This window comes from Hyla sarda, chromosome 8 (assembly GCF_029499605.1).
Source record: "Hyla sarda isolate aHylSar1 chromosome 8, aHylSar1.hap1, whole genome shotgun sequence".
Lineage (NCBI taxonomy): Eukaryota > Metazoa > Chordata > Amphibia > Anura > Hylidae > Hyla > Hyla sarda.
The window spans coordinates 67,911,242-67,927,914 of record NC_079196.1 but is presented as its reverse complement, the minus strand read 5'-3'; the positions used below and the strand labels follow the sequence as shown (position 1 = coordinate 67,927,914).

At 39.5% G+C, this 16,673-nt stretch overlaps 1 protein-coding gene across 1 annotated transcript in view; it reads left to right on the top strand.

Moving 5' to 3' along the window:
• The first annotated feature begins 1,129 nt into the window (after positions 1 to 1,129).
• The window catches only part of FRZB (frizzled related protein), a 46,773-nt gene continuing 31,229 nt past the window's right edge, over positions 1,130 to 16,673 (top strand). Inside the window, exons 1-2 of the mRNA XM_056534090.1 lie at positions 1,130 to 1,870; positions 14,920 to 14,979. Of these exons, the coding sequence (XP_056390065.1) occupies positions 1,414 to 1,870; positions 14,920 to 14,979 (517 nt within the window). The 5' untranslated portion in view covers positions 1,130 to 1,413. The remainder of the gene's footprint in view (positions 1,871 to 14,919; positions 14,980 to 16,673) is intronic.

Here is a 16,673-nt window from a genome sequence, read left to right as displayed (position 1 = left end):
ATAATTAACATATATATATATATATATATATATATATAAATTCCAATGACGCAGCACTCCAAAAAAAAGGTGCATTTATTCACACATGTCTCAATAAAGCAACATTTCTGCTCCTATGGAGCCATTTTCAAGGCTTGAAAATGGCTCCATAGGAGCAGAAACGTTGCTGTATTGAGACATGTGTGAATAAATGCACCTTTTTTTTGGAGTGCTGCGTCATTGGAATTTTTGTCTATGAAGAACCCTGATCAGGTTTAGACGCTGGCACCCGTACCTGGTTAACTAGAGCTGTGCTGCAACTTTTTCTTTTTACTATATATATATATATATATATATATATATATATATATATATATATGTGTGTGTGTGTGTATAGATATATAATTTAATATATATCACTACTTTTTTTATGGGTATAAAAGTAATGTTTTAGCGGTTTTATTTTACCGTGAAATGTGTGGATCTGCTGACTTTAGATCATTGATTTATCGGAGGATACCGTCGTTTCTTGCGCAAAAGAATCATGTTCTTACATTGAATCTTCGGATTCATTTTAGTGCAGTGTCAAACAGTGAGACTCAATGAAAAAGGGGTGAAATATTTTCAGATCAGACCACATCATATCATATGCGTGATGTAGGAACGAAACGTAAAATAAAAAATAAAATTAAAAAAGCGTACACACTGAAATGAATGCAGCCCGAGACATTAAATCACGGCTCACCTTGTCCTGGCGACTATTAGCACAAAATAGTGACCTAATGGATATAGTACACCGGATAATGAGCTGCCTAACAAACTGCAGGTCTGAATGGCAGTAGTTGTGTGTCCGCAGCAAAAGGATTTTCTAATGGCTTTTAGTTTACAGAAACTCCTACATCTGGTTTAGAATGCGGGATCCCTTTTTCAAACACAGCACTGCTTGATTTATTATAATGATTTGGGAAGTTTAGGTGTGAGCTGGGAAGAAGTTTTGCAGAATTTAGCATCTATTGTAGGGAAAAAAGTCGTCTACCCCCCCTTAAAGCCCAGACAGGGGAGGGCTGGAGACATCTGAGAGGAGGAGCCCTGGCCACTGAGAAATTTGCTGGAGTAAAAAGCAGCCAGGGCTCGACTGGTCTTGCATTTATTCCTGACTTCTGCTCCAGAATAGGAGAACAAGAGACACTTTCACTGCAGCTCTGCCAGACGGTGGCCAAATGGATCTATTATCACTTGAGTTTTAATTTTTTTTTTACATTTTTTTTTTTTTTACATTGACTTCTCAGATCTGTATTCAAGGATTAATTTTGCTGCTTTTATATTCTTAGCATTTTTTTGTTTCGATTTTTTTTTTTACTTTACTGTTCTCTTAAAGTTTGTGTTATCCATTTCTTTTTGGTTGACCGTAAAGTTGACATTGACTTAACCATAATGTCCCTTTCTGGGAACTATTTTTTGGTAATGGTCCTGGGGCTGCTTATTGCCTTACCCAGGGCACAAGGTGCATCTTGCGAGCCTGTAAGGATCCCCATGTGCAAGTCAATGCCTTGGAACATGACTAAGATGCCCAACCATCTGCATCACAGCACCCAAGCCAATGCTATACTTGCCATTGAGCAGTTTGAGGGCTTATTGGCCACTGAATGCAGTCAAGACCTTCTGTTCTTTCTTTGTGCCATGTATGCCCCTATATGCACCATTGATTTCCAGCATGAGCCTATTAAGCCATGTAAATCGGTCTGCGAGAGGGCAAGAACAGGCTGTGAACCCATTCTCATCAAGTATCGGCATACCTGGCCAGAGAGCTTGGCATGTGAAGAGCTACCTGTCTATGACAGAGGAGTCTGCATCTCTCCCGAGGCTATTATTACAGTGGAACAAGGAACTGGTAAGTAACATATATCCAATATAAGTTATAAACGTCACTTACAATTGCTTAACCATGTAAAATGTGATTTAAAGGGGTATTGTTTAAAGGGGTACTACCATGGAAAACTTTTTTTTTTTAAACCAACTGGTGCCAGAAAGATAAAAAAAACTGATTTGTAAATTACTTCTATTTAAAAATCTTAATCCTTCCAGTACTTTTTAGGGGCTGTATACTACAGAGGAAATGCTTATCTTTTTAGATTTCTCTGATGTCATGCTCTCTACTGACCTCTGCTGTCCATTTTAAGAACTGTCCAGAACAGGAGAAAATCCTCATAGCAAACATATGCTGCTCCTGACAGTACCTAAAATAGACAGCAGAGGTCAGCAGAGAGCACTGTGGTCATGACATCAGAGAAATCTAAAAAGATAAGCATTTCCTCTGTAGTATATAGCCCCTAAAAAGTACTGGAAGGATTAACATTTTTAAACAGAAGTAAGTTACAAATCTGTTTAACCTTCTGGCACCAGTTGAGATTTATATATATATATATATATATATATATATATATATATATAACGTTTTCCACGGTAGTACCCCCTTAACAAAGTTATAAGCTAATCACAGGATAGGGTATAACTAACGGGTAGGTGGGGATCCAACCATTGGGACCTCCGCAGATCCCAAGAGTGCAGGAATCTTGTGACCCAAAATGAGTGTGTGTGTGTGGGGGGGGGGAGCGCTGTACATGCAATTTGTACTATATTAATTCTAAAAGGGTCTTCCATAGAGAATAAATGGACTTTTGGGTAAACATATGTGTAACATATGTGTTTAGATGTCTTTTATTCTGGGCTACAATTTTCTGCAATTCTCTGGATCGAACAGGGTCCCAGAAGAACCCCCAGCAGTCTGTTAGTTATCCCCTATCCTGTGGATAGAGGATAACTCTGTGAAATGAGAATATCCCTTTGGAGAAGACTTATTAATGGGTAGTTGTTCCAACATTGAGGAGATCATGAAAAAATGCTATAATTGTTTCCTTCAGCCTTGTGAGGACATAATATTGAGACTACAAAAGGTGTCATAGATGCAGTGAGTATTTGAAAGATTCAGTCCAATTTGTGTGCAGCACCACCACAGGGGAAATGATGTATTACACACTTCTAATTCAAATCAATGGGTTGCAGGACAGGGCAGATCATCCAGAGACAGAGATTCTCTTTTTAAACAATCTCGTCTCTGACCAAGAGATTGGGATCCTGACCCACAGACCTTCTCAATGAACTCGGAACCCTCCAATAGACAACCCCTTTTAGAGCATAATAAATTAAATTAAAGGGGTACTCCGGTGAAAAACTTTTTTTTTTAAATCAACTGGTGCCAGAAAGTTAAACAGATTTGTAAATTACTTCTATTAAAAAATCTTAATCCTTCCTGTACTTATTAGCTGCTGAATACTACCTCGGAAATTCTTTTATTTTTGAAACACAGAGCTCTCTGCTGACATCATGAGCACAGTGCTCTCTGCTGACATCTCTGTCCTTTTTATGAACTGTCCAGAACAGCATATGTTTGCTATGGGGATTTCCATTTACCCTGGACAGTTCCTAAAAATGGACAAAGGTGTCAGCAGAGAGCACTGTGCTCGTGATTCAGCAGACAGCTCTGTGTTTCAAACGGAAAAGATTTTCCACTGTAGTATTCAGCAGCTAATAAGTACAGGAAGGATTAAGATTTTTTAATAGAAGTAATTTACAAATCTGTTTAACTTTCTGGTACCAGTTGATTAAAAAAAATAAATAGTTTTTCACCGGAGTACCCCTTTAAGTTTAAATAATTGGCTGCTTTGCAGTTTCTTAGATTTACTGCTTAGAAAACATAGTCAAATCTTCAAATTGGGTCACATGACTAATAATACAGATGCAAGTTCCAAAGAATAATAATAATTTACAGCAGTGATATCACTGTTTTATAATTAACCCCGATGACCTCACAATAAGGATACATGTAGTTATCTATATAGCATGTTCCTGTATCACCCTTGAATTGTTGGGAAATCTGTAGTGCAGCAAATGTTTGTTAATAATTATTTCATAACTTTTCATGAAAAAGTCCTTGAGAACATATACATAATATTCTCCTAGATCAGTGGTCTTCAACCTGCGGACCTCCAGATGTTGCAAAACTACAACTCCCAGCATGCCCGGACAGCCGTTGGCTGTCCGGGCATGCTGGGAGTTGTAGTTTTGCAACATCTGGAGGTCCGCAGGTTGAAGACCACTGTGCTAGATAGTGTCAATATATAGATGTTCAAAGCTCATTTTTCGTATGAGCGTAAAGCTCCACAGGCGACCTTGGAATAGCTAAGTAGAGGACATGCCCACATGAAAGGTGACAGATGATGCCTATGGCATGCTCCCAAGTGATTGACCATGTTTCTTCATGTCAATGTCAATGAGAATAAGCAACAGTCAAAGGTGTAATGTAATGTGTAAAATAGTGGAGGGCTACAGGGCTAATCTGTTAAGTGTTTATGCTGTGGTCTTAAAATCACAGTCTTGCTATTTACGCCAATAAGTTACATAATTTTATGAAATGTTTTTCTAATCAGATAGCAAACATTGCACAATAATGAATACTTCTTAGTGTGGTAATAGACACAAAGATTTGGCTGTAGTCATGACAAGTATTTTATTGTAAAAAAAATGCTTTGGAATCACATAATAAATCCACACCAGACTCCAAAATAATACAGACTCCAGATCAGACCCCAAAATAATACAGACACCAGATCAGACCCCAAAATAATACAGACTCCAGACCAAATCCCAAAATAATACAGACTCCAGATCAGACCCCAAAATAATACAGACTCCAGATCAGACCCCAAAATAATACAGACTCCAGATCAGACCCCAAAATAATACAGACACCAGATCAGACCCCAAAATAATACAGACTCCAGATCAGACCCCAAAATAATACAGACTCCAGACCAAATCCCAAAATAATACAGACTCCAGATCAGACCCCAAAATAATACAGACTCCAGATCAGACCCCAAAATAATACAGACTCCAGATCAGACCCCAAAATAATACAGACACCAGATCAGACCCCAAAATAATACAGACTCCAGATCAGACCCCAAAATAATACAGACTCCAGATCAGACCCCGAAATAATACAGACTCCAGACCAAATCCCAAAATAATACAGACTCCAGATCAGACACCAAAATAATACAGACTCCAGATCAGACCCCAAAATAATACAGACTCCAGATCAGACCCCAAAATAATACAGACTCCAGACCAGATCCCAAAATAATACAGACTCCAGATCAGACCCCAAAATAATACAGACTCCAGATCAGACCCCAAAATAATACAGACTCCAGACCAGATCCCAAAATAATACAGACTCCAGATCAGACCCCAAAATAATACAGACTCCAGATCAGACCCCAAAATAATACAGACTACAGATCAGACCCCAAAATAATACAGACTCCAGATCAGACCCCAAAATAATACAGACTCCAGATCAGACCCCAAAATAATACAGACTCCAGATCAGACCCCAAAATAATACAGACTCCAGACCAGATCCCGAAATAATACAGACTCCAGATCAGACCCCAAAATAATACAGACTCCAGACCAGATGCCAAAATAGATCCAAAGCCAGGCTGCAACATAAATTCAGTTCTCAGACCAAATCCAATATTAATACAGACCAAACAAGGCCCCAGAATAAATTCAGACCCCTAAAATTAATTTAGACATCAGACAAGACTTCTAGATTTACTTAACCACTCCTGAAGATGACATGATCATGGAGTGTGAAGGGTCAGTACATTTAGCTAGTACTTAAGTAGTGGTAACCCATATAGTCTCAATAAATAGAATCTAGATGTGTCACAGTTATTACAGTCATTCTGCTGACAAACGTAGTGTTGGGGGCCGGACAGTGTATAGTATATTTGTACGTAGTAATATAGAAAAAAAACAAAATAAACAATAGACTGCAATATATGGATATTTTCTATTAAAGGGGTACTCTGTCCCTAGACATCTTATCTCCTATCCAAAGGATAGGGGATAAGATGTCTGATCGCGGGAGTCTTGCCGCTGGGGACCCCTGCGATCTATCCTGCAGCACCCCCCGTTCATGAGCTGCAGGGAACGAAGATCGCTCCGTGGCTGATGACGGGGGATACAGGGGCCGGGGTATCGTGATTTCACAACTCCGCCCCTCAATGCAAGTCTATGGGAGGAGGTGTGATGACCGTCACGCCCCCTCCCATAGACTTGCATTGAGGGGGCGGAGCCGTGATGTGGCTATTCCCCAGCCCCTGTACCACCCATCATCAGCCTCGGAGTGAAGATCGCAGCTCGTGATCGGGGGTGCTGCAGGAGAGATCGTGGGGACCCCAGTGGCAGGACCCCCGTGATCAGACATCTTATCCCCTATCCTTTGGATAGGAGATAAGATGTCTAGGGGTGGAGTACCCCTTTAATACAAAATGTCCATATATTGCAATCTACTGTTTATTTAGTTTTTTGTTATGTTACCACATACAAATATACTATATACTGACAGACATGAACTCAACCATAAAGGATAGAGCTTCACAATAAAGGACAGCAGTATAGATTTACATCATGTTTGGGCTACACCCAAGGTATTCGTCAGAATAAAAGCAAAGAGGTATATTATAGCACATCTGTGGGACTCAAAAAACACGAAAAAAAAAAAAAGATATATGCTTCCCAGATTTAGAGCGCACGCGGTCTACTAGACTATGTTCAGTCTGTGAAAGTGAAAAGGCACAGCAATTGTGTCACAGTATACACTGGAGTATCTTTTGCCAATTTACGGTATGTCAGACAAAGCCTCAAAAAGTGATATAAATGGGGTCCAACTTTTAAAGAAATAATATAAATGTTTTTTGCAAATATGATGGGAGTCAAAGCAAACCACACATATTATAACTACAGGCACATTGAGTAAAATAAATGGGTGAAATAAATAAAAATGTCTCCAAGAGAAAATGTCTTAGTTTGTCCATAGCAACCAGTCACAGCGAAGCCATCATTTCATATAGAGGGAGATTTATCAAAACCGTTCCAGAGGAAAAGTTGCTGAGTTGCCCATAGCAACCAATCAGATTGCTTCTTTCACTTTTGACAAGGCCTCTGAAAAATGAAAGAAGCGATCTGATTGGTTGCTATGGGCAACTAAGCCACTTTTCCTCTCGACAGGTTTTGATAAATCTCCCCCATAGTGTTCAGATTTTCTCATAATCATGTGCTCCATTGTTGTCAATGGAAAAATCGGCTGCGCACACATTGGGGGGTATTTATCAATTTTGTCTGTTGAAAGTTTCTTTTTACCCTTTTTTTTTTCACTTTGGTTTTCGTGGACATGCACCAAATTTATCATTTGGTGCAAGTTGTTAGTCATTTTGGCGCAAATGTTGAAATCAGCTGTTCACAGCGCCTTTTACACAGTAAATTCGGCCACGGAAAATCTGCTGTGGACAGCTGAGAAGAGCCCACCCACTTTCAAATACGCAGTGAAAAACCCGCAAAAAAATCAGCTTGTGTGAACGTACCCTTAGGGTGTGTTTACACGTGTATTTTCTGCTGCAGATCTGCTGCACATTTGCTTCAGCAGATTTAACTGCCCATTGAAGTCAATGTGCAGCATAATCTGCACGTGTGAACGCACCCTTAGGGTACGTTCACACGCGCTGATTTTTTAGCGGGTTTTCCGCTGCGTATTTGAAAGTGGGCAGGCACTTCTCGGCTGTCCGCAGCCGATTTTCCGTGGCGGAATGTACACTGCGGAAAATCCGCCGCAAGCCCTATTGAAGTCAGTAAGTTTCCACTTGGTTTTTTGTGTGTGTTTTCCCCAAAAAATGCCAAAACAACCCCCATCGGCTGCCCGCATCTATACATTATACAGGAGGATCACAGCAGGTGTCAGCAGTGACATCTGCTGTGATCTGTCCTTAACTGCAGGTATTACTGCTCCCAACATGGAGCACTCCCTGCTCCATGTTGGGAACAGTAGTACTTGCAGTTAAGGACAGATCACAGCAGGTGACACCTGCTGCGATCATCCTTCTTCCCTGAGATGCGGAGCAGCTTTCTCCTGCGCTCGCATCTCTGCTCTGTACTCTGGCCGGCCAGTGATATGAATAGAACATCACTCATTCATATTTCCAGCTGAGAGTGGGGATCGGCTGCCACCATCCAGCCAATCCCCACTCTGGGCGGAAAATATGAATGAGTGATGTAAATTTCTATTCCCATGCCTAGCCGGCCCGGAATATGGTGCAGAGATGCAAGCGCTGTATAGAGCCGCTCTGCATCTCTGCTATATTATGGAGGCTTGCATTGGGTGTCATGAATGACACCCAGGGAAATCTGTTTAATATTACAGGAACTACTACTCCAATCATGGAACAGTGTGTTCCATGCTGGGAGTAGTAGTACTACCTAAAAAAGATATAAAAAAAAGAAAAAAACACACACACTACATTTTTATTATTGTCGGGTAAGTTTTTAGCGCCTTGCCCGCCCACATAAATTGATCCCTGTTAAAAAATTTATAAAAATTCCGTTATAAAAATTATAAATTTTCTCTGTAGATTTGTGATCTTCTGCATGGAGCAGAACAGATGCAGATTAGGCATTTATGTCTGTGGCAATCTGACTTCTCTTGCCGATTCAGCAGGAAGATTATGTTCAATCTTCAACCAGAATCAAATTCCTTGTTAAGGTCTATTCACACATACAGTATTCTGTGCAGATTTGATGCGCTGGATTTCAAGCTGTGTTCAGTCATTCAGTTTACATTGAAATCTACAGCAGAAAATCCTGCGCATCAAATCTGCGAATAAAATCTGTGCAGAATACTGGACGTGTGAATAGACCATTAAAAGTTCCGTCACAGAACTTTCAACATATGGACAGAGCAGAGGATCTCCCATTGACATCAATGGGTGGCTACTCCAAGCACTGAATTCCCATGGGTGATTGGGGCCCAACAATTTTATGGTAGAAGGCTTCATGACAAAAAATGTGCAAAGAGCTAATCCACATTGTGAGCCCATAGGCAGGTAAAAAGTCATAGACACAACACCTTTAAAGGGGTTATCCAGCATAAGGTGATTTTACTACGTACCTGACAGACAGTAATGGTCATGCTTAGGAAGGATCTGCGCTTGTCTTGGGGCTAAATGGCTATACTGTGAGATTACCAGTAGATATTTCCACCATAGAAAATTCTGATTCTGGTGTCCGCCAAAAGAATAAACATGTTTTTTCTTTTGGCGGAATCCGCTTGAAAATACATTGTCAAATTGTCAAGTTGTGCAGCAAATACAAAACTAATCTATACGGGTTTAGAAAGTAAAATAGTAGCAATTACATTGCAGAGCATAAAGTGCAAGCAGGTGCGGTGGTGCATGTATAAAAAGGATTTCTTCTATATAAGGCTACGTTCACACAGTGGAAAATTTGCAGAATGTCCGCCCGATAAACCAATTTGCATGTTCTACTGGTGCTTTTCAAAACTGTCCTAGTGCCAGTAGAACATGCATATTGGTTAATCAGGCGGACATTCTGCATTCCACTGTGTGAACATAGCCTTATATAGAAGAAATCCTTTTCATACATGCACCCCCGCACCTGCTTGCACTTCATGCTCTGCAATGTAATTGCTACTATTTTACTTTCTAAACCTGTAAACGTTAGTTGCGCATTTGATGCAAAGAAAAAAAAATTCCAATGCTCTGCACAGATGTTTCTGCCAAATTTATACAAAGGTGCACAAGTTTCCCTTTTACCTCAATTACAACAACCATCATTTTATACTACAATGAATGGGACTTTTTCTGAAAAGCCAGGCATCCATTAAATGGCAGAGGCAGCCAACTAGGAGGGTGAATCCTTCCTATGCAGGATTCCACATTTTGGCCAATTTCGTGAGCTGATTGTGTGCCCCCGTACCCATTGCCAGGTTTCTTTCAAGGGATTTTGGAGTAGCCGGGGTGGACGTTAAGTGAAGGCAAACATAAAGGATCCTAAAGATTATTGAAACTCTTCTATTGAAGTCTAATGGGAAGTTTCTTTACACATTGTCAGTAGTCTGGCAAACAGTTGTTGCATAATTACTTCTGATGGACTAATTCACAGCGTCAGCCAAGAGCCTTTGTGCGTGCGGCTCAAGGGATTCTCCGAAAAGAATAGGGGGGGACTGAAAAAAAGTCATTTTACTTGGCTGGATGTTGAATGAAAGACTTTCAATGTTACAAATTTACTTCTAGGTAGAAGACAAAATATTGTAATGAGAGAATCTTGGGGCTTGATTCATTTTTTGAGTGTGTGTATATTATGCTTATGGCTTAGTGCTGTGTTTCCCAACTACAACCCCCAGCAAACTCCTAACAAAACTACAACTCCCAGCAACTTCCCTTATATCATTAAACCAGTATTGGGAAATACTGGCTTAGTGATATAATTCTATTTAGCCAGTGTTTTAGATGATGTTGATTCTAGGTACGTTTTTGCATTCTTGTAATAATGACTGATCAGTTGAAAACATACACAAAAGATTAAAAAAAAAAATGATCGATATACCAATGTCCTTTTTATTGTCATCCAGTGTTCTACATTAAATAGGACCTGAAAATCAGGGATTGTAAACTTTACACAGATTGGGGGCTGATCACCTTTTTATAGCATCTTGATCGCTCCCTCACCCTCTTAAGATATAGGTCTTTGTAGACCCTCTGATGATTAGGGTAACCCATCAGAAGGGTAACATAGTAACATAGTTCATAAGGTTGAAAAAAGACCAGAGTCCATAAAGTTCAACCTATAACCCTAATGAGTCCCTACTGAGTTGATCCAGAGGAAGGAAAAAAAACCTTATACTAGAGGCAAAAATTCCTTCCCGACTCCAATATGGCAGTCAGAATAAATCCCTGGATCAACATTCTGCCCCTGTGAATCTAGTATACATAACCTGTTATGTTATTACTCTCCAAAAATGCATCCAGACCCCTTGTGGGAACAGTGATTATAATATGGGCTGTGTTTGGCTGTGGTGACTTAAATGTGGGGCGTGTATATTTAATATCTGGGGTGTATATTCAGCGCTGGCCACACATAGACAACAGGAACACACACACCAGACATTAAGTATGTGCATCCTCCCGGGGGGGGGGGGGGGGGGTACGAAGCAATATATCTCAGGAACAGGGAGGGGGTAATCAACATGTTATAAAAGGTGTGTGATCAGTCCACTGGGGCTATGAAAAGGTTACAGAGTGACCAAAGTTCCTCTTTGAAGCACTATACATAAAATAGGGACATTACTAAATAAATAAAGTAGTTTCAATAAGCATTACGGATGCAAAATCATAGAATGGTGCAGAATTGTGTAATACCTTTTTATTATTGGACTTGGACTAGGTTTCCATACAGGTTATTCTCTGGCGATTTTTCTTTTAAAACTGCAGTTTTTGTAAAGTCAGAAGTGGATCCAGTAGGAAGGAGACGCATAAGTCCTTTCTTTATATTTACTTTTAAGTCCACTTTTTGCTTTGGCTCAAAAACTGCAGTGGTAGTTTTTCAAATAACTCCAGAAAAAAAGCCATGTCGAAACCTAACCTTACAATGCTTTTGATTTGAAAAAGAGAGGACTCCCGAAAGCTTGTCTGTACAAAATACTGTTAGTCCAATAAAAAAGTGTATCACAAAATGTATCACGAGATTCTGCAGAATTCTGTTATTTTGCATCTAGATTTAAAAAAAAAGGAAATAAACATGCATATACCCAAGGCAAAAAGCATCCAACAGGATCTACAATATCTGTATCATTATGGCTAAGTTTCCACTTGGTTTTTTCTCTGGCAGTTTTTTGATATCTGCCACTGTTGTTTTTGAGCCAAAGTCAGAAGTGGATTCATAAGGGAGGAGAAGTGTAAGTCCTTCCTTTATATGTCCTATTCCTTTTGAATACATTTCTGGCTTTGGCTCAAAAACTGCAGTGGCAGATATCCAAAAACTGCCAGAAAACAAACCAAGTGGAAACTTAGCCTTACAGACATTGTTACTTCAAGAGATCAGTGACCTTCCACATAGAAGGAATAGGTGAGGTAAAAGGACATTGCAGCACCACCAGGTCCTCAATTGTAAAGAAAATAGCTGGATGCTTTTATTCACCAACAGGATATATCCGGTTGGTGAATAAAAGCATTCCACTTTTTTGCAACTGAAGACCTGATAGTGCTGCAGTCTTTTTGTCCTACCTCTTGGATATTTTGGGGCTTTTAAGGTTGAACCCTGACATTGTGTGCACCTCACAACACATGGATTAACAAATGGAAGTTTGGCCTTGGTGGTGCTGCTGTTTGTCTATTTTTGGTTCTGCACTTTCACTTGGAAATATTGTGGTTGGGATTTAGCATTATTATGTATAAGCCAAAACCAGAGGTAGGTACAAAACATGGAATAGATGCAAATCTTTCCATTATACTTTTTCTCTATGTAGGTTTAACTTTTGATTTTGGCTAACAAGATGTGAGCTAGCAAAATGTTGTATAAAAGTGGCCTAGTTGTTTTCTACAAAGCTGTTTCCTGCAAATTGAGGATGACAATAAGGGCCCATGCACACTGTTTAAATTGTGCAAGGAATTATCTTGTGGAATTCGCACAGTCCCGAATGGGCATCTATTTTGTGCAAGATATTAACGTAGAAATTAGCGCCGGGAATCAAAGTCCCATTGACTGATAAACTTTTCCGGGTGGATTCTGCCAAATGAATGGACATATTCATTCTTTCGGTGGAATCAAATTCCTTCATTGGAATCTCTGATAGAAAACGTCCAACGTGTGAACTGAGCAGCATGCCACTGAGATCACTGTGAGACTGCAGCAAGCAGAAGGAATTCCGAGAGCAATGCCTGTAGTGTGCATGGGCCCATAAAGTCAGGTGGCAAAAAAGTGTTATGGTCACCGATTCCGTGCTACACCAGCTTCTGGACAGTGTTCTCAATGCAAAACCAGCAGAGAAGAGAAAAACTGGCTAAAATAATCCCAAATAAATAATCACAATGTGTAATGCAATGTGTACAGTACCAGATTCTACTTTTTGATAGTAGTTTTGGTGTTTTTGGTTATTATATGTCTGTAGATGAATGCAACATTGACACTGTTATCATTCATAGTTAAAGAATTAAAGTCATCAAAAACAACATGCCTACCAGACGTATCACTCCTGAGATGGGGTGCAGCATACTGTAGACTTCTATGTAGAGAAATGTACGTGCCTTATTGTGAGATACCTTATTCTTCTAAAAGTAAACTTTTTATTCAGGTGGCACAAGGGGTGTATTTCTGGACCCTTCTAGACATATAAAAAAAAAAAGCCCTCTAGGTAATCTACAAAACATGCGTTCTCTCAAAATCAAAATGTAAAGGGACTGTCCGAGATAATAATCAGAAAATAAATATAAAAATGACAGCCTGTTAGGGTTCTAAAATAACAAAATACACTTTATTTGTCTATCTCCTGTTTTCCGAGTCCAGCAACACCTCTACGGCCACCCACTGCCTCTGTTCACTTCCCTGGGTGACATGATTTTCCTGCTTTCTTAGTGATGTACCCATAGACCCCTGCTGGCAGTCACTGGCTTCATTGGTCTCGTACAGACTAGGTCAGTACTTTGCTCTAGTGTTTAAAACATCATCAGGAGGACAGGGAGAGCACATCAACCAGGGAAGTAGGCAGAATAAGTGATGGGGACCAGAGCAGCTTCACTGGACTCAAGCAGAAGACAAGTGAGTATAGAGTATTTGGTTATTTAAAGCCTCAGGAGGATGTAATTTTTTATATCGGATAACCCTTTAAATACAAATTTAAAAAAAGTTGAACAGCTATGACACTTGATACCCCCATACACATGCATGCTTAACTTGGACAGGGAGAGGGGAATAATCCATTGACTCCTCTGCTGGCCTTTATCTCTTTATGTACACATTTTTTAACCAATATATTTTACAAACATATTATCTACATTTTATAAAAAGTTTTTGCAAATGACAGTACCCATTTAAGTGTCAAACAATGTGAGTAACCATGTGTGTATACATCTCCACTGCTCACACTAAGAAAAAGCTATTGCTGTACAAAGTGCACACCTATAGTTACCTATCCCACAGGTGGAGCGTTCCTGCTGGCGTCCCACCCACATGGCATACATCTCCCCTGCTGTGTTCTCTGCAAAATGAACTGGTTATTGGGGTGCTAGGAGCAGGACCTGGGGTGATCACAGACAACCTGTCATTGTTTTTAAATGTCTTTTCAAAGTATTGATGGAGTTTACTATTTTTTCCTCATTAGAGGCAGATACTAAAACATGTTCTTATTTTCTAATCAGTTTTTTTATTTTCTGATTGAATTTTTTATTCCTTTTTTGTACATTATAATGGGGGTTGTCATCTTGCAAATATGCAGCAGTGTTCTTTACTCCCTGGCTTGCAGGAGATGGGTTTTAATATAGTCTTTGAAGCATTTGCTTTACCCTGCAATATCTAATAATCGGTGGATGTCTCAGCACATGACCAATTAAAACATTTGATGTTTGCATGATATTTTAAAAGTTTCATACGTTTTTTTAAAGTATATTCACAGCAGCAAATCTGTGCCAATTTGTGCTGATTTTTGTACAGATTTGGTGTGTACTTTGGTGTAGAATATGTAAAACAAATACTTATATGAAATAATATGTAAAGAAGCAGGATGTAGATTCTTTTGAATAATATACGCCACGGCTGCAGCAGAACCTCTTTTTAAATCAGTACTGGAAGCTTTATATGGTCAGTATGGTGTAATACTGGTATAGTACTGTTCAATGTAGAGAGCAGACACCACTCTCATATGAATCACTTATAAATTAGCCTATCCCCTAAATGATCAAACTATTACATATTTAAAGATCCATAAATACTGTCTAATAATATTTTTTGTCTTTGTATTTTAAGAATCAATGCCGGACTATCCAGTTGACTCAAACAATGGAAACTGTGGTGGAGCTGCGAGCGGTAAGTATTCATACAATCCCCTATCTTGGTGGAGAGATGCATTGATGATTCACGATTCTGTGTTGACTAGACTTTTAGTGTGTACTCATTATTAGTGATGAGCGCCATAGGCCATATTCAAATTTGCTATATTTAGCGAATTTATGGACGAATATTCATCATATATTTGTGAAATTTGCATATTCATTATATTTGCTTTTTTTATGCGCATATGCGAAAATCGCGGCGCATATGCGCATAAGCTCTCCTTTCTTTATAGGGATCTAATGGGCTAGTGTATTAACTCTGTGAATTTTTGCCCATTGAAACCAATAGGCCCATTGTGGTCTATGGGGATCTCACGGTATGTAAAACTGTAAGATAAGTAGGCGGGTCTTGGCAGTACAGTGTATGGGAGACCGTTTGGTGGTTCAAGTCCCGGGGTGGGACGGAGTGTTACAGTGTTGTGGTTTAACTTTACTTTCCTGGAAAAGCTGCTGAGTTGCCCATAGCAACCAATCAGATCGCTTCTTTAATTTTTCACAAGGCCTCTGCAAAATGAAAGAAGCGATCTGATTGGTTGCTATGGGCAACTGGACAACTTTTCCTTTGCACAGATTTTCATAAATCTCCCCCTATGGGTGAGATTTATCAAAACCTGTCCAGAGGAAAAGTTTCTGAGTTGCCCATAGCAACCAATCAGATTGCTTCTTTCAATTTGGAAAAGGCCTCTGAAAAATGAAGAAATTATCTGAATGGTTGCTATGGGCAACTCAGAAACTATTCCTCTGGACAGGTTTTGATGAATCTCCCTCTATGGGAGGGAATATCCCATTATGTTCCTTAACCTCCCATTCATTCATTTATACCCAGCCTTACACATTACATCCAGTTTCAATTAACCCCAATACCCATATTTGGTACCCCCTTAACCTAGTTCCCACGGTTCAAACACTCAGTTAATTACCAATTGACCTATATTTGTCAATCATGAGTAAAAAAGTTAAACCACAACATTGTAACACTCTGTCCCACCCCGGGACTTGAACCACCGCGCAGTATCCCATACACTGAACTGCTGAGACCCTCCTGCTTATCTTACAGTTTTACATACCATGAGATCCCCATAGACCACAATGGGCCTATTGGTTTCAACGGGCAAAAAATCACAGAGTTAATGCACTAGTCTAGCCCATTGGTTCCCTATACCATTAAAGAAGGGAGGGCTCAATATTCACGAATATGCGCATATGCGAAGAGCAAAGAGGGATGATCAGTGATCACTGTGATGTGTACTGTGAAAAAAAAGCGAATATTCGTAATTGCGAATATATAGTGCTATATTCGTAATGTACGCAAATTCGCGAATATGCGATATTCGCAATTAAAATTCGAATTGCGAATATTTGCGAGCAACACTACACATTATTCACATACTATGAGTGCGGGTCACTTACTAATAATATTGTGCAGCACACTATGGTTATCTTTAGTCACTATTCATTATATCACATTCAGGGTGTGGGTATATGAGGCTGAAGAGGTGTAAATCAGGCTTACACCCATATCTGTTATATCACAAACAGAAAAAATAATGCTTAGATATGTTACTAACTAAGTCATGCAGAATCTTTACATGTTGTATGTGTAATCTTCTGTATTTGGCTCACAAATCTCTCCGGCTGCTAACTCATTTTGAAATCCACTGCTCAGGA